General features: G+C 44.2%; 1 protein-coding gene across 1 annotated transcript in view; it reads left to right on the top strand.

Annotated features, from left to right (window-relative positions):
* The window catches only part of LOC138644803 (aldehyde oxidase-like), a 145,202-nt gene that overhangs the window by 90,857 nt on the left and 34,407 nt on the right, over positions 1-19,938 (top strand). The window contains exon 21 of the mRNA XM_069733622.1: positions 14,959-15,083. Coding sequence (XP_069589723.1) covers positions 14,959-15,083 — 125 coding nt within the window. The remainder of the gene's footprint in view (positions 1-14,958; positions 15,084-19,938) is intronic.

Genomic DNA, 19,938 nt, shown 5'->3' with positions numbered 1-19,938 from the left:
ATTGGGAGCAGGGTTCTTTTTTGTAGCCAAGAAGGATGGTTCGCTAAGACCGTGTATTGATTACCGCCTTCTTAATAAGATCACTGTTAAGTTTCAGTATCCCTTGCCATTGATTTCTGACTTGTTTGCTCGGATTAAGGGGGCTAGTTGGTTTACTAAGATTGATCTTCGTGGTGCGTATAATCTGGTGAGAATCAGGCAGGGAGATGAATGGAAAACGGCATTTAATACGCCCGAGGGTCATTTTGAGTATCTGGTGATGCCGTTCGGACTTGCCAATGCTCCATCTGTTTTTCAGTCTTTTATGCATGACATTTTCCGTGAGTATCTGGATAAATTCTTGATTGTTTACTTGGATGACATTTTGATCTTCTCAGATGATTGGGAGTCTCATGTGAAGCAAGTCAGAATGGTTTTCCAGGTACTGCGTGCTAATTCCTTGTTCGTGAAGGGATCAAAGTGTCTCTTCGGTGTGCAGAAAGTTTCATTTTTGGGGTTCATCTTTTCCCCTTCTACTATCGAGATGGATCCGGTTAAGGTTCAGGCCATCCAGGATTGGACTCAGCCGACATCTCTAAAAAGTCTGCAGAAATTCCTGGGCTTTGCTAATTTTTATCGTCGCTTCATCTGTAATTTTTCTAGCATTGCCAGACCATTGACCGATTTGATCAAGAAGGGTGCTGATTTGGTTAATTGGTCTTCTGCTGCCGTGGAAGCTTTTCAGGAGTTGAAGCGTCGTTTTTGCTGTGCCCCTGTGTTGTGTCAACCTGATGTTTCTCTTCCGTTCCAGGTCGAGGTTGATGCTTCTGAGATTGGTGCAGGGGCGGTTTTGTCACAGAGAGGTTCTGGTTGCTCAGTGTTCAAACCATGTGCTTTCTTTTCCAGGAAATTTTCTGCTGCTGAGCGTAATTATGATGTGGGCAACCGAGAGTTGCTGGCCATGAAGTGGGCATTCGAGGAGTGGCGTCATTGGCTTGAGGGTGCTAAGCATCGCGTGGTGGTATTGACTGATCATAAGAACTTGACTTATCTCGAGTCTGCCAAGCGCTTGAATCCTAGACAGGCCCGTTGGTCGTTATTTTTTGCTCGTTTTGATTTTGTGATTTCATACCTTCCGGGCTCTAAAAATGTGAAGGCGGATGCTCTGTCTGGGAGTTTTGTGCCCGACTCTCCGGGGTTATCTGAGCCGGCGAGTATCCTCAAGGAAGGAGTCATTGTGTCTGCCATCTCCCCTGATTTGCGGAGAGTGTTGCAGAAATTTCAGGCTAATAAACCTGATCGTTGTCCGGCCGAGAAACTGTTCGTCCCTGATAGGTGGACTAGTAAAGTTATCTCTGAACTTCATTGTTCGGTGCTGGCCGGTCATCCAGGAATCTTTGGTACCAGGGAGTTGGTTGCTAGATCCTTCTGGTGGCCATCTCTGTCACGGGATGTGCGTGCTTTTGTGCAGTCCTGTGGAATTTGTGCTAGGGCTAAGCCCTGCTGTTCACGTGCCAGTGGGTTGCTTTTGCCCTTGCCGGTCCCGAAGAGGCCTTGGACACATATTTCGATGGATTTCATTTCTGACCTTCCCGTTTCTCAAAAAATGTCGGTCATTTGGGTGGTCTGTGATCGCTTTTCTAAAATGGTCCATCTGGTGCCCTTGGTTAAATTGCCTTCCTCCTCTGATTTGGTGCCTTTGTTCTTCCAGCATGTGGTTCGTTTACATGGCATTCCTGAGAATATTGTTTCTGACAGAGGTTCCCAGTTTGTCTCGAGGTTCTGGCGAGCCTTTTGTGGTAGGATGGGCATTGACCTATCTTTCTCCTCGGCCTTCCATCCTCAGACTAATGGCCAGACCGAACGAACCAATCAGACCTTGGAAACATATCTGAGATGTTTTGTTTCCGCTGACCAGGATGATTGGGTGTCATTTTTGCCGTTGGCTGAGTTCGCCCTTAATAATCGGGCCAGCTCGGCTACCTTGGTCTCTCCATTTTTCTGCAATTCTGGGTTCCATCCTCGTTTCTCTTCAGGACAGGTTGAGTCTTCGGACTGTCCTGGTGTGGATTCTGTGGTGGACAGGTTGCAGCAGATCTGGACTCAGGTAGTGGACAATTTGACCTTGTCCCAGGAGAAGGCTCAGCTTTTCGCTAATCGCAGACGCCGTGTGGGACCCCGACTTCGTGTTGGGGATTTGGTTTGGTTATCTTCTCGTCATATTCCTATGAAGGTTTCCTCTCCTAAATTTAAACCTCGTTTTATTGGTCCGTATAGGATTTCTGAGATTCTCAATCCGGTGTCTTTTCGTCTGACCCTCCCAGACTCCTTTTCCATACATAATGTATTCCATAGGTCGTTGTTGAGGAGATACGTGGCACCTATGGTTGCATCTGTGGAGCCTCCTGCCCCTGTTTTGGTGGAGGGGGAATTGGAGTATATTGTGGAGAAGATTTTGGATTCTCGTGTCTCTAGACGGAAACTCCAGTATCTGGTCAAATGGAAGGGTTATGCTCAGGAAGATAGTTCCTGGGTTTTTGCCTCTGATGTCCATGCCCCAGATCTTGTTCGTGCCTTTCATGTGGCTCATCCTGGTCGGCCTGGGGGTTCTGGTGAGGGTTCGGTGACCCCTCCTCAAGGGGGGGGTACTGTTGTGAATTCTGTGGCTGAGTTCACTTCTGTGGTCACAAGTGGTATTGCAGTCTCTGGGCTTCCTCCCTCAGGTGTTTTGGTGAGCTCGTTGGCTGCCTTGCTATTTAGCTCCACCTGAGTCTGTCTTCCTTGCTCCTTGTCAATGTTCCAGTGTTGGATCTGAGCTACTGCATCTTTCCTTGGGCCTGCGGCTCTGCTAGATAAGTGCTTCTAGTTAGTTTTCTGTTTTTTTTCTGTCCAGCTTGCTATTGTCTTTTGCTGGAAGCTCTGAGAAGCAGAGGGGTGCACCGCCGTGCTGTTAGTTCGGCACGGTGGGTCTTTTTGCCCCTTTGCGTGGTTTTCGTTTTAGGGTTTTTTGTAGACTGCATAGTTCTCTTTGCTATCCTCGCTCTGTCTAGAATATCGGGCCTCACTTTGCTGAATCTATTTCATTCCTACGTTTGTCTTTTCATCTTGCTAACAGTCATTATATGTGGGGGGCTGCCTATTCCTTTGGGATATTTCTCTGAGGTAAGTCAGGCTTGTATTTCTATCTTCAGGCTAGTCAGCTCCTCAGGCAGTGTCGAGTTGCATAGGTAGTTGTTAGGCGCAATCCACTGCTGCTTATAGTTGTGTGAGGATAGATCAGGTACTGCAGTCTACAGAGATTCCACGTCTCAGAGCTCGTCCTATTGTTTTTGGTTATTGCCAGATCTCTGTATGTGCGCTGATTACTGCACGCTGTGTTGCCTGATTGCCAGCCATAACACATGTCACCACGACAGCACACGGGTGTGAACCATGGATGTCACAAATGTACATGCAGATAGCACATGCAAACAGGTCATGGATCTCACCAGTACTGGTTTTTCCTCTACAGGAATCAGGAAGTGTGAATGAGGCCTAACTTGACCAAGTCCACCACATTTTCTCCCACATGCCCTTAACCCCTTTCTGCCAGCTGACAGAATAGTACGTCAGCTGGCAGTATCCCCCACTTTGAGGAGGGGCTCTGGCAGTGAGCCAACCTCAAAGCCGCAACATGTCAGCTGTTTTCAACGACTGACATGTGCCCGCAATGGGCGCAAGTGGAATCGTGATCTGCCCCGCCCATTAACTAGTTAAATGCCGCTGTCAGACTCTAACAGCGGCATTTAAAAAGCGCTGCCGGCCGCATGGCTGGAAGTACTCGCACTGATGACCTCCATCACGTGATCGGAGGACATCGGTGCGTTGCCATCACAAACAGAGGTCTCCTCGAGACCTCTATGGTTGTTAATGGCAGAATGCTATGAGCGCCACCCTGTGGTCAGCGCTCATAGCAAGCCTGCAATTTTGCTGCATACAGTAGAGGTGATCTGTGCATCACCTCTATGTAGCAGAGGTGATAGAGTAGTGCATGCTTTTAGCCTCCCATGGAGGCTATTGAAGCAAACCAAAATTAAAAAAATGTCTTTAAAAATATAAAAAAAAATAAAAGTTCAAATCACCCCCCTTTCGCCCCAATCAAAATAAAACAAAAAAAAAAAATCAAACCTACACATATTTGGTATCACCGCGTTCAGAATTGCCCGATCTATCAATAAAAAAAGGATTAACCTGATCGCTAAACGGCGTAGTGAGAAAAAAAATTAAGAGGCCAAAATTACATTTTTTTGGTCACCGCGACATTGCATTAAAATGTAATAACGGGCGATCTAAACAACGTATCTGCACAAAAGTGGTATAATAAAAACGTCAGATCAGCACACAATAAATAAGGCCTCACCCGACCCCAGATCATGAAAACTGGAGACGCTACAGCTATCGGAAAATGGAGCAATTTTATTTTTTTTTAGCAAGTTTTGGAAAATTTTTTATTACCGCTTAGATAAAAGAGAACCTAGACATGTTTGGTGTCTATGAACTCATAATGACCTGGAGAATCGTAATGGCAGGTCAGTTTCAGCATTTAGTGAACGTAGCAAAAAAGCCAAACAAAAAACAAGTGTCGGAATGCACTTTTTTTGCAATTTCATTTCACTTGGAATTTTTTTCCTGTTTTTTGTTACACGACATGGTAAAACCAATGATATCGTTCAAAAGTACAACAAGGTCCCGCAAAAAATAAGCCCTCACATGGCCATATTGATGGAAAAATAAAAAAGTTAATGCTCTGGAAAGAAGAGGAGCAAAGAACAAAAAAACGAACAAAGCGCCAGGGGTTAAGGGGTTAAATACACAATATTCCATTACTCAGAATCACATTGTCTTAAAGGGATATACACTTCATTCAAATAATAAGATCTTAAACATTATAAATAATAAATCAGAACTCCCTCCTGAGCTTGCAATCTATATACAGATCAAGAAAACTACTGAGTTATACAAAAGAAACAAAAGATATACTTTATGTCTGCGGCTCTGTCTCGCCTGGTATTAGGCTGCCGTCACACTCGCAGTATTTGGTCAGTATTTTACATCAGTATTTGTAAGCCAAAACCAGGAGTGGAACAATTAGAGGAAAAGTATAATAGAAACATATGCACCACTTCTGTATTTATCACCCACTCCTGGTTTTGGCTTACAAATACTGATGTAAAATACTGACCAAATACTGCTAGTGTGACGGCAGCCTTAAAGGGACTCTGTCACCTGAATTTGGAGGGAACAATTTTCAGCCATAGAGGCGGGGTTTTCGGGTGTTTGATTCACCCTTTCCTTACCCGCTGGCTGCATGCTGGCTGCAATATTGGATTGAAGTTCATTCTCTGTCCTCCGTAGTACACGCCTGCACAAGGCAAGAAATTTGATCCTTATTGAAATATTATGCTTTTTCCAAGAGCGTAAAATCCTCTGTTGAGTAAGGCTTTTTTTACACTTACCGTGGTTTTGCGGCCCCAATAGATTTCTATGGGCCCGCAAAAAACAGCCGCAATAATTCCACGGAGCGCCGTACGGGCCGTGAGGGCCGTATTTACGGCCGTGAAAAAAATATCGAGCCTGCTCGATCTTTTTCACGGCTTACGGATATGGCCCCCGTTGTAAATCAAACAGAAGGTTGTTTTTGCGGTGCACCGTGACTTCCGGTTTTGCGGACCACCGTTTTTTTTCCAATACTTTTGCCATAGTATTGGAAACCCGAAAAATGGTGATCCGCAATTTTTTGGCTGCCCGTTATTGCAGCAGATCATGAAAATTGTGGCAATACGGCCCGCAATAATGGGCCACAAAAAGCACAGTAAGTGTAAGGCCGGCGTCACACTTGCGAGTTTTACGGACGTAAGAGCGCAGAAACTACGTCCGTAAAACTCGCAAAAAATACGGCACAATTATTCTCTATGCCCCTGCTCCTATCTGCCATATTTTACTGATCAGCATTATACGGCTTTCTACGGCCGTAGAAAATCGCAGCATGCTGCGTTTGTCACCGTATTGCGCAAATAAAACGTCAATGAAAGTCTATGGAAGCCCCAAAAATACGGATTACACACGGACCAGCAGTGTGACTTGCGAGGAATACGCAGCGGTGTTAGAGAGAAAAGCCGGCAATTTAGTGCGGTGTACAGTAAAATCACACTGACAGCTTACAGTAGAATAGGTAGAATAAATGTGTACACATAGAATAGGTATATATATATATATATATATATATATATATATATGTCAGTGAGACACATATATGTATATATATTAATATTTCATCCAGCGCGATATAGCAGAAAGCCGGTAACTCAATTACCGGCTTTTGCTTTCTCCTTCCTAAAACCCGACATAATATGAGACCTGGTTTACATACAGTAAACCATCTCATATCCCCATTTTTTTTGCATATTCCACACTACTAATGTTAGTAGTGTGTATATGCAAAATTTGGCCGTTCTAGCTAGTAAATTAAGGGGTTAAATTGCGGAAAACATTGGCGTGGGCTCCCGCACAATTTTCTCCGCCAGAGTGGTAATGCCAGTGACTGAGGGCAGATATTAATAGCCTGGAGAGGGTCCATGGTTATTGGGCCCCCCCCCCCTCCCGGCTAAAAACACCTGCCCCCAGCCACCCCAGAAAAGGCACATCTGGAAGATGCGCCTATTCTGGCACTTGGCCACTCTCTTCCCATTCCCGTGTAGTAGTGGGATATGAGGTAATGAAGGGTTAATGCCACCTTGCTATTGTAAGGTGACATTAAGCCAAATTAATAATGGAGAGGCGTCAATTATGACACCTATCCATTATTAATCCAATACTAGTAAAGGGTTAAAAAAAACACACATTAATTCATTAATTTAATGAAAAAAACACAAAGGTTGTTGTATTAATTTATTCTACTCTCAATCCACTCACTGAAGACCCTCGATCTGTAAATTAAAAAAAAATAATAAACCAAGAATATACATACCGTATATACTCGAGTATAAGCCGAGATTTTTCAGCCCAAAATTTTGGGCTGAAAGTGCCCCTCTCGGCTTATACTCGAGTCAAGGTGGGTGGCAGGGTCGGCGGGTGAGGGGGTGAGGGCGCTGAGGTATACTTACCTAGTCCCAGCGATCCTCGCGCTGTCCCTGCCGTCCCACGGTCTTCTGTGCTGCAGCTTCTTCCCCTCTTCAGCGGTCACGTGGGACCGCTCATTACAGAAATGAATAAGCGGCTCCACCTCCCATAGGGGCGGAGCCGCCTATTCATTCCTCTAATCAGCGGTGACGGTGACCGCTGATAGAGAAAGAAGCTGCGGCACCGAAGACCAGGCAGAGGGACAGCGCGAGGATCGCCTGGACTAGGTAAGTAAAGCATATTCACCTGTCCTCGTTCCAGCCGCCGAGCGTCGATCCATCTTCCCGGCCGGCGCCTCCATCTTCCCGGCGTCTGCGCTTTGACTGTTCAGGCAGAGGGCGCGATGACGCATATAGTGTGCGCGGCGCCCTCTGCCTGATCAGTCAGAGCAGAGACGCCGGGAAGATGGAGGCGCCGGAACGAGACGCCGGGAGCTGCAATCAAGGGAGGTGAGTATGTGGTTTTTTTTTTTTTATTGCAGCAGCAGCAGCGGCGGCGGCAGAGATTTATGTGGAGCATCTATGGGGCACAGTGAACGGTGCAGGGCACCGTATATGGCACATCTATGGGGCACAATGAACGGTGCAGAGCACTGTTTATGGGGCACATCTATGGGGCACAGTGAACGGTGCAGAGCACCGTATATGGCACATCTATGGGGCACAGTGAACGGTGCGGAGCACCGTATATGGGGCACATCTATGGGGCACAGTGAACGGTGCAGAGCACCGTATATGGCACATCTGTGGGGCACAGTGAACGGTGCAGGGCACCGTATATGGCACATCTATGGGGCACAGTGAACGGTGCGGAGCACCGTATATGGGGCACATCTATGGGGCACAGTGAACGGTGCAGAGCACCGTATATGGCACATCTATGGGGCACAGTGAACGGTGCAGGGCACCGTATATGGCACATCTATGGGGCACAGTGAACGGTGCGGAGCACCGTATATGGCACATCTATGGGGCACAGTGAACGGTGCAGAGCACCGTATATGGCACATCTATGGGGCACAGTGAACGGTGCGGAGCACCGTATATGGCATATCTATGGGGCACAGTGAACGGTGCAGGGCACCGTATATGGCACATCTATGGGGCACAGTGAACGGTGCAGAGCACCGTATATGGCACATCTATGGGGCACAGTGAACGGTGCAGAGAACCGTATATGGCACATCTATGGGGCACAGTGAACGGTGCAGAGCACCGTATATGGCACATCTATGGGGCACAGTGAACGGTGCAGAGCACCGTATATGGCACATCTATGGGGCACAGTGAACGGTGCAGAGCACCGTATATGGCACATCTATGGGGCACAGTGAACGGTGCAGAGCACCGTATATGGCACATCTATGGGGCACAGTGAACGGTGCGGAGCACCGTATATGGCACATCTATGGGGCACAGTGAACGGTGCGGAGCACCGTATATGGCACATCTATGGGGCACAGTGAACGGTGCAGGGCACCGTATATGGCATATCTATGGGGCACAGTGAACGGTGCAGAGCACCGTATATGGCACATCTATGGGGCACAGTGAACGGTGCTGAGCACCGTATATGGCACATCTATGGGGCACAGTGAACGGTGCAGAGCACCGTATATGGCACATCTATGGGGCACAGTGAACGGTGCGGAGCACCGTATATGGCACATCTATGGGGCACAGTGAACGGTGCAGGGCACCGTATATGGCACATCTATGGGGCACAGTGAACGGTGCAGAGCACCGTATATGGCACATCTATGGGGCACAGTGAACGGTGCAGGGCACCGTATATGGCACATCTATGGGGCACAGTGAACGGTGCAGAGCACCGTATATGGCACATCTATGGGGCACAGTGAACGGTGCGGAGCACCGTATATGGCACATCTATGGGGCACAGTGAACGGTGCGGAGCACCGTATATGGCACATCTATGGGGCACAGTGAACGGTGCGGAGCACCGTATATGGCACATCTATGGGGCACAGTGAACGGTGCGGAGCACCGTATATGGCACATCTATGGGGCACAGTGAACGGTGCAGGGCACCGTATATGGCACATCTATGGGGCACAGTGAACGGTGCGGAGCACCGTATATGGCACATCTATGGGGCACAGTGAACGGTGCGGAGCACCGTATATGGCACATCTATGGGGCACAGTGAACGGTGCGGAGCACCGTATATGGCACATATATGGGGCACAGTGAACGGTGCAGAGCACCGTATATGGCACATCTATGGGGCACAGTGAACGGTGCAGAGCACCGTATATGGCACATCTATGGGGCACAGTGAACGGTGCAGAGCACCGTATATGGCACATCTATGGGGCACAGTGAACGGTGCGGAGCACCGTATATGGCACATCTATGGGGCACAGTGAACGGTGCAGGGCACCGTATATGGCACATCTATGGGGCACAGTGAACGGTGCAGAGCACCGTATAAGGCACATCTATGGGGCACAGTGAACGGTGCAGAGCACCGTATATGGCACATCTATGGGGCACAGTGAACGGTGCGGAGCACCGTATATGGCACATCTATGGGGCACAGTGAACGGTGCAGAGCACCGTATATGGCACATCTATGGGGCACAGTGAACGGTGCGGAGCACCGTATATGGCACATCTATGGGGCACAGTGAACGGTGCAGAGCACCGTATATGGGCACAGCTATGGGGCACAATGAACGGTGCAGAGCACCGTATATGGGCACAGCTATGGGGCACAATGAACGGTGCAGAGCACCGTATATGGGAACAGCTATGGGGCACAGTGAACGGTGCAGAGCACCGTATATGGGCACAGCTATGGGGCACAATGAACGGTGCAGAGCACCGTATATTGGCACAGCTATGGGGCACAATGAACGGTGCAGAGCACCGTATATGGGCACAGCTATGGGGCACAATGAACGGTGCAGAGCACCGTATATGGGAACAGCTATGGGGCACAGTGAACGGTGCAGAGCACCGTATATGGCACAACTATGGGGCACAGTGAACGGTGCAGAGCACCGTATATGGCACAGCTATGGGGAAATATGAACGGTGCAGAGCACCGTATATGGCACAGCTATGGGGAAATATGAACGGTGCAGAGCACCGTATATGGCACAGCTATGGGGAAATATGAACGGTGCAGAGCACCGTATATGGCACAGCTATGGGGAAATATGAACGGTGCGGAGCACCGTATATGGCACATCTATGGGGCACAGTGAAAGGTGCAGAGCACCGTATATGGCACATCTATGGGGCACAGTGAACGGTGCAGAGCACCGTATATGGCACATCTATGGGGCACAGTGAACGGTGCAGAGCACCGTATATGGCACAGCTATGGGGCACAATGAACGGTGCAGAGCACCGTATATGGCACAGCTATGGGGAAATATGAACGGTGCAGAGCACTATATGGCACAGCTATGGGGAAATAATGATCTATTTTTATTTTTGAAATTCACCGGTAAATGCTGCATTTCCACCCTAGGCTTATACTCGAGTCAATAAGTTTTCCCAGTTTTTTGTGGCAAAATTAGGGGGGTCGGCTTATACTCGGGTCGGCTTATACTCGAGTATATACAGTACCTTCCGAGGATCTGTAAGGTCCAATGATGTAAATCCATCTGAAGGGGTTAAAATATTTTGCAGGCAGGAGTTCTGTTAATGCAGCGCTACTCCTGCCTGCAAAACCCCGGAGAATGAAGGTAAAGTAGGTCAATGACCTATATTTAGCTTCATTTGCGGTGAGGCGCCCTCTGCTGGCTGTTCCTAGATCGTGGGAACTTTCCTAGAAAGCTCCCTGGCTCGAGATCATAAGAGGGCGCCCTCTGCTGGTTGTCCTCATATGAACTCGAGCCAGGGAGCTTTCTAGGAAAGTTCCCACGATCTAGGAACAACCAGCAGAGGGCGCCTCACCGCAAATGAAGCTAAATATAGGTCATTGACCTACTTTACCTTCATTTGCTGGGGTTTTGCAGGCAGGAGTAGCGCTGCATTAACAGAACTCCTGCCTGCAAAATATTTTAACCCCTTCAGATGGAGTTACATCGTTGGAGCTTACAGATCCTCGGAAGGTATGTATATTCTTGGTTTATTTTTTTTTTTTTATTTACAGATCGAGGGTCTTCAGTGAGTGGATTGAGAGTAGAATAAATTAATACAACAACCTTTGTGTTTTTTTCATTAAATTAATTTTTAATAATGTGTGTGTTTTTTTTTTTTTTAACCCTTTACTAGTATTGGATTAATAATGGATAGGTGTCATAATTGATGCCTCTCCATTATTAATTTGGCTTAATGTCACCTTACAATAGCAAGGTGGCATTAACCCTTCATTACCCCATATCCCACCGCTACACGGGAATGGGAAGAGAGTGGCCAAGTGCCAGAATAGGCGCATCTTCCAGATGTGCCTTTTCTGGGGTGGCTGGGGGCAGGTGTTTTTAGCCAGGGGGGGAACCAATAACCGTGGACCCTCTCCAGGCTATTAATATCTGCCCTCAGTCACTGGCTTTACCACTCTGGTGGAGAAAATTGTGCGGGAGCCCACGCCAATTTTTTCCGCCATTTAACCCCTTAATTTACTAGCTAGAATGGCCAAATTTTGCACATACACACTACTAACATTAGTAGTGTGGAATATGCAAAAAAAATGGGGATATGAGATGGTTTACTGTATGTAAACCAGGTCTCATATCATGTCGGGTTTAGGAAGGAGAAAGCAAAAGCCGGTAATTGAATTACCGGCTTTCTGCTATATCGCGCTGGATGAAATATTAATATATATACATATATGTGTCTACTGACATATATATATATATATATATATATATATATATACAGTGGGTCAAAAAAGTATTTAGTCAGTCAGCAATAGTGCAAGTTCCACCACTTAAAAAGATGAAAGGCGTCTGTAATTTACATCATAGGTAGACGTCAACTATAGGAGACAAACTGAGAAAAAAAAATCCAGAAAATCACATTGTCTGTTTTTTTAACATTTTATTTGCATATTATGGCGGAAAATAAGTATTTGGTCAGAAACAAAATTTCATCTCAATACTTTGTAATATATCCTTTGTTGGCAATGACAGAGGTCAAACGTTTTCTGTAAGTCTTCACAAGGTTGCCACACACTGTTGTTGGTATGTTGGCCCATTCCTCCATGCAGATCTCCTCTAGAGCAGTGATGTTTTTGGCTTTTCGCTTGGCAACACGGACTTTCAACTCCCTCCAAAGGTTTTCTATAGGGTTGAGATCTGGAGACTGGCTAGGCCACTCCAGGACCTTGAAATGCTTCTTACGAAGCCACTCCTTCGTTGCCCTGGCGGTATGCTTTGGATCATTGTCATGCTGAAAGACCCAGCCACGTTTCATCTTCAATGCCCTTGCTGATGGAAGGAGGTTTGCACTCAAAATCTAACGATACATGGCCCCATTCATTCTTTCATGTACCCGGATCAGTCGTCCTGGCCCCTTTGCAGAGAAACAGCCCCAAAGCATGATGTTTCCACCACCATGCTTTACAGTAGGTATGGTGTTTGATGGATGCAACTCAGTATTCTTTTTCCTCCAAACACGACAAGTTGTGTTTCTACCAAACAGTTCCAGTTTGGTTTCATCAGACCATAGGACATTCTCCCAAAACTCCTCTGGATCATCCAAATGCTCTCTAGCAAACTTCAGACGGGCCCGGACATGTACTGGCTTAAGCAGTGGGACACGTCTGGCACTGCAGGATCTGAGTCCATGGTGGCGTAGTGTGTTACTTATGGTAGGCCTTGTTACATTGGTCCCAGCTCTCTGCAGTTCATTCACTAGGTCCCCCGCGTGGATCTGGGATTTTTGCTCACCGTTCTTGTGATCATTCTGACCCCACAGGGTGGGATTTTGCGTGGAGCCCCTGATCGAGGGAGATTATCAGTGGTCTTGTATGTCTTCCATTTTCTAATTATTGCTCCCACTGTTGATTTCTTCACTCCAAGCTGGTTGGCTATTGCAGATTCAGTCTTCCCAGCCTGGTGCAGGGCTACAATTTTGTTTCTGGTGTCCTTTGACAGCTCTTTGGTCTTTACCATAGTGGAGTTTGGAGTCAGACTGTTTGAGGGTGTGCACAGGTGTCTTTTTATACTGATAACAAGTTTAAACAGGTGCCATTACTACAGGTAATGAGTGGAGGAAAGAGGAGACTCTTAAAGAAGAAGTTACAGGTCTGTGAGAGCCAGAAATCTTGATTGTTTGTTTCTGACCAAATACTTATTTTCCACCATAATATGCAAATAAAATGTTAAAAAAACAGACAATGTGATTTTCTGGATTTTTTTTTCTCAGTTTGTCTCCCATAGTTGAGGTCTACCTATGATGTAAATTACAGCCACCTCTCATCTTTTTAAGTGGTGGAACTTGCACTATTGCTGACTGACTAAATACTTTTTTGCCCCACTGTATATATATAGACAGTATATATGTTTTTTTTGTGTTTTTTTTACACATAGATCCCTTGTATAGCCGTATGTCGGTTTTGCAAGCCTGCGATAAAAACACGCATTACAGCTGCCATATGGATTACATACGGAGGATGCCATGCGCAAAAAACGGTGACACACCCTGCCTACGGAGGAGCTACGGACCACTATTTTCGGGACTTTTCAGTGTATTACGGCCGTAATATACGGACCGTATTTTCATACGCTGTGTGTGACGCCGGCCTTAAGGAAGCCTAAGAAAGGAACCTGCTTTAAAAGGAACCTGTCACCATAAAAATGCAGGGACAATGTTATAGGTCAGGGTGAGCAGATCAGATTTATATACAGTTTTTTGGAGAAAAGATTCAGTATAACCTGTGATTTAATTATTTAAACCTCTGGTCTTTCTGGGATTTTCGGTCCTATCAATTGTTGACAGTTTTCTTTGTTTAAGTGGGCATACAGGGATTGCTGTCAATCACTGATAGGACCACCCACTGGACCAAAAACCCTGAAGTAGCAAAGGAATAAATGATGAAAGCATAGATTATGTTGAATCTTTTCTCACAATATTATTTATCAACCTATTTTGCGCTCCCTGCACTATAATATGATGCCTGCAGATTGGACTGCATTTTTATGGTGACAGGTTTCCTTTTAGCCCCCCATATGCTTTCGGTAACTGTTCAGGCAATCTTTCGCCAGGCAGCTATCTTGCCTGACTCTCCGATACACAAGAGCCAAGCACTCCTGTGTTCTCTATTAGAGAGCTACTTCCAGACTGCTTTAATGGTGGCTTATCTCTCAGAGAATAAAAGGATCAGCAGTCTGCAATTGGACAAGCTGGACGCTTATCTTCCTGGACAATCATCTGTCGAGCCCGCATAAACATTATAGTCTTGGCCGAACCCATCAATGTCGAAGGTTTAAGCTGATGTTAGTCTAATATGGCTTTAAGACTCACCGGGACATCAGAAAAGAGGTTGATCCCAGGAATCCACTTTATGAGCAGTGCTCTAAATGCTGAGCCCTGTTTAACTCCTCCCACACCATTGATTGAGTGCTTCTGTGTACTTTGTATATTGACAGAAAACTGCTATTCAGTGATGGGGGCAAGGTTACACAGAGCAATTGATCACGATGCTTGAGAAACCAAGTCCTGCAGCAATAGTTTATTTCTGATAAAACACTGATTTTTATTGAAACAGCGCAAATCCTAGAAAGTGACACATCACTGTAATCAGTGTCTCAGTCTCTACATCATGTTGCTCACAGATTACATAGAAAACACTTGGTGACAGATGACCTTTAATCTTTATTTCTCCTTCTTGTGACAATTGCAGGAGAAATCTTCATGGGTGGACAGGAACATTTCTACATGGAAACCCAGAGTATCCGAGCTGTCCCTAAAGGAGAAGATGGAGAAATGGATGTGTATTTGGCAACCCAAGATCCAACTCAAGCACAGGTAAAATAATATTAACTCATTTACAACCAATGATGGACATCCAGTGGCATGTCATGAGCGGGTGTCAGTTCCCACACCATGACGTGCCATGCGCGTCATGACTTTAAACTGTCACTGCATGTAAACACTCAGTGACAGTTCAGTGCTGACAGCTATCAATGACAGCTGAGCAGCATGGGTAGAGGTGCAGTGACCCATGCCATCGGTCCCCCCAATCAGGCGCTGTGATTGGTCAGTCAATCTGACTGACCGATCTCAGCATGATCGCACAGGAGCTGCTGGAATGTGAGCTCCTCCCGCAAGATCAAAGCAGGAGCTCAGCGCTGCTAGTTGCCAAGCTCCTGCGCTAACAGCCAGAGATGGTGCTAGCACCGCCCCTGGCTGTTTAACCTGCTCAGAGCATAGTCTAAGGTCTACTCTACAGTGAAGGAAATAATTATTTGATCCCTTTCTGATTTTGTAAGTTTGCCCACTGACAAAGACATGAACAGTCTATAATTTTAAGGGTAGGTTCATTTTAACATTGAGAGATAGAATATCAAAAATAAAATCCAGAAAATCACATTGTATAAATTATATAATTATATTTGCATTTTGCAGTGAGAAATAAGTATTTGATCCCCTACCAACCATTAAGAGTTCTGGCTCCCACAGACCAATTGGACGCTCCTAATCAAATTGTTACCTGCATTAAAGACAGATGTCTTACATAGTCACCTTTATAGAAGACTCCTGACCACAGACTCAATTAATCAGTCAGTCACGCAGCTCCCTGTGTCCACAGCTGCATGAACTGTGCAAGCTGCTAATTCTGTTCTGATGTTTTAGAATGTCAGTGCAGAATAAAGTGTGGACAGGCAGGATATGTTCAGAAAGGATATAAAATCATTATAAAAAGTGAACGATCCAAAAAATCCTATGATTTAACAGTTATCAATATAAACATAGAACTGCAAAAAAAAAATCGTTATTCCACTAAATTCAAAGAAAGGACACTCGGCACATAACTATAATAATTTATAGACTGTAAAATAGACTTGAATTCAAACAACTTTACGGAATTTGACGAGTGTCCCCACTGTTGACAAACTGCTTTCTAATAAGGTATAAATGTATATATTCAGAATTATTTCCAGATGGATAGAGGTATAAAAGGTTATAGTATGTCAACTACTCACTGCATTGCTTTAGTTTTATGAACTGAGAATGAAGGTTCCTTTGACGATATACTACTCACAAAAAGTTAGGGATATTTGGCTTTTGGGCGAAATTTCAGGATGAATCTAAAATGCACTCTAAGCTTTTCAAGTGAATATCCTTTTCATTCTATTGCTTCTCGTGTTTCCATGTGCAAATTAGAATAATGACGATCCCTCTACACTGTGACATGCCTTCAGATATTTGTAGAAAGCTATTAAGTGTCCGCTTTGCCTTCTTTTTTACAATCTAAACATTCCCAGATTCTTTAACAGTTCTTTGTAGTACATACGTTGCAGTCCGCTCACCATTCTGGTAGCTGCTCTCTGAACTTGCTCCAGTTTTTCAATGTCTTTTTTAAAATGTGGTGCCCATAAATAGACACAGTATTCCAGATGATGCCTGACCAAGGAGGAGTAGAAGCGAATAATTACTTCATGTGATCTAGACTCTATGCTTCTCTTAATACATCATAGAACTGTGCTTGTTTTTTTTTTTGCTGCTGCATCACACTGTTGAGTCATGTGATCTATTAGTATACCCAAGTCTTTTTCACACGTGCTGTTGCTTAGTTCTATTCCTCCCATTCTATAGATGTAATTGTAATTTTTTCTTGACCAGATGTAGAATCTTGCATTTCACCCTATTAAATACCATTCTATTAGTCACTGCCCATTGTTCAAGCTTATCTAGATCCTTCTAAATCCATTTTCTGTCTTCTCTAGTGTTAGCTATCACTCCTAGCTTTGCATCGTCTGTAAATTTGATTAGTTTACCTTCAGTTCCCTTATCTAGTTCATTTATAAAACTGTTGAACAACACTGGGACCAGGACAGAACCTAGTGGTACCCCACTTGAAACACTTTTCCAATTGGATGTACAACCATTTATTACCACTCTTTGAGTACGATCACTGAGCCAGTTATAAATCCACCTAACCGTAGCCTTGTCAATCTCATACTTGCTAATTTTTTCAATAAATATAGTATGAAATACGTTATCAAATGCTTTGCTGAAGTCGAGATACACTATATCTACCACATTTCCCTGACCCACCCAGTCAGTGATTCCATCATAGAAGGAAATTAGATTAATCTGGCATGACTTGTTTGCTACAAACCCATGCTGGTTCTGGTTAATTACTGTATTCTTATGCAAGTACTTACATACATGCTGTTTAATAATTTGTTCAAATATCTTTCCTGGTATAGAAGTAAGGCTCACTGGCCTGTAATTTCCTGGCTCCAACTTCTTTCCTTTTTTGAAGATAGGGACAACATTTGCCCTTCTCCAATCTTCTGGAAATTCTGTTTTCCAGGATTTTTCAGATTCATTTAAATTAGCTAAGTGTTCCCTCATCTCTCTGTTTATGGATAGAGTGGATTATTTTATTCCTTCAATGGCACCGTAAAGATCAGTTGATGTTGCATTTGCTTTCTTAGAGAACACAGATTCAAAATAGGAATTTAAAAGTTAAAAGTTTTGCCTTCTCAACATAATTTTTGACCACTTCATCCTTTTCATTCTGTAAAAATACTATAGCATCTATGACTTTTCTTTTGCTTTTGACATACCCCCAAAATCCTTTTTTGCTGCTGTTGATCTCCATTGCAAGCCTTACTTCATTACTGACTTTAGCTCTTCTAACTCTTGCCCTGCATTCCTTGCCAACAACATTGTTTTTCTTTAGATATGCCCCCTCTTTCCATTTGATACTCAAACAAAAAAAGCAGCACTCTGTAGCACCATAACATGCAAACATGAAATATGAAAATTGAATTGCATTACTGCATTAGAAATATTAAATATTGAGAAAGTTTAGCGCATAAATTCAGCAATTCATGTCTACCTGGAAACCACATTAAGGCATTTCTCATTTCCAGGACCTAACAATGCCTTTCCTCTCTTAGAATGAAGTCTTTATCTATATGGGAACATGAATCCTCGGTTAGACTAAAATCTATATCTCTGTGGTGGGGTAGTGGTCCTGCCGTGATTAAAAACACCTGTGGCTAAAAGGCTGAGTGCTCAGTCAGAAAGCTTATGAATACAAATTAAAAAAAACTGACCGTCACATCCAAACATATACTAAATGTGAACAGGTGCTGAACCTAGAGTCACCAACTCATATACACTCAAACAAAAAAGACAGCACTCTGTATTTTATTCTAAGAGAGGAAAGGCATTGTTAGGTCCTGGAAATGAGAAATGCCTTAACGTGGTTTCCAGGTACAAATGAGTTGGCCAATTTATGTGCTAAACTTTCTCAATTTTTCATATTTCTAATGCAGTAATGCAATTACATTTTCATATTTGATGTTTTCATGCTATGGCGCTACAGAGTGCTGTCTTTTTTGTTTGAGTGTATATGAGTTGGTGACTCTAGGTTCAGCACCTATTCAGATTTTGTCTATGGATGTAACGGTCAGTTTTTAAAAATTTATATTCATTAGCCTTCTGACTGAGCACTCCGCCTTTTAGCCACAGGTGTTTTTAATCACAGCAGGACCACTACCCCTCCACAAAGATATAGATTTTAGTCTAACTGAGGATTTATGTTCCCATACAGATGACTTTATTCTAAGAGAGGAAAGGCATTGTTAGGTCCTGGAATCGAGAAATGCCTTAACGTGGCTTCCAGGTACACATTAATTGGCCAATTTATGCCCTAAACTTTCTCAATTTTTCATATTTCTAATGCAGTAATGCAATTCAATATTCATATTTGCATGCTATGGCACCACAAAGTGCTGCCTTTTTTGTTTGAGTGTATATAAGTTGGTGACTCTAGGTTCAGCACCTGTTCACATTTAGTCTATGTTTGGATGTGACGGTCAATTTTTTTAAATTTGTTTCCATTTAATATACATTTATTTTGCCTTTTTAACAAGTGCTTAAGTTCTGTGTTCATTCACCCTGGTCTCTTTAAATGCTTCCAATTCTTCTTTTCAGGATTGTTACCAAATATGCGGTGAGAATTTCATTTAGCAAAATCTACCATCCTTCTTGGACATTTCTTTCCTTTAGAACATCCAGCCATTGGAGCTTTCATGCCCTCTTTCTGAGTCTATTACAATCTGCCTTCTGAAGTCCAACCTTAAAGTCTGAGTCCTTCCTCCACTTGTAATCTAAAATTCGAGGAAAGCATGATCTCTGCCTCCTGAATTCCCAGCCACCTTTACTTCCTCAACTATTTTCTCCCTGTTGGTAAGAACTAGGTCCAAGATTGCAGATCATCGTGTTCTCTCTTCTACCTTTTGAAAGATAATGTTGTCAGCAAGAGGAGATTAGAATTTTCTGGATCCAGTACTTTTGCATGAGAAAGATTCCCAACAAATATCTGGATAGTTAAACTCCACCATGATTACTACATCGTACTTTTTTGAGAAGAAAGACATCTGATGTAAAAAGAGTTCATCCATATCTTCAGTCTGTCCAAGTGGCCTATAGTAAATACCTACAATAGTGTCCTTTCTGTTCTTCTCTCCTTGAATTCTTACCCAAACAGTTTCTACAGAGCTACCAGTCTCGGAAACTTGGATCTCTGTGGGGAAATACATTTTTCTAACATACAATCCAACACCTCCTCCCTTCTCGATAATCCTGTTTCTCATAAATAAGTTGTAGGATTCAAGGTTTGTATTCCAAGCATGTGTAT

Source organism: Ranitomeya imitator, chromosome 7 (assembly GCF_032444005.1).
Source record: "Ranitomeya imitator isolate aRanImi1 chromosome 7, aRanImi1.pri, whole genome shotgun sequence".
NCBI classification, from domain to species: Eukaryota; Metazoa; Chordata; class Amphibia; order Anura; family Dendrobatidae; genus Ranitomeya; species Ranitomeya imitator.
This window is presented reverse-complemented; position numbering and strand designations above follow the sequence as displayed.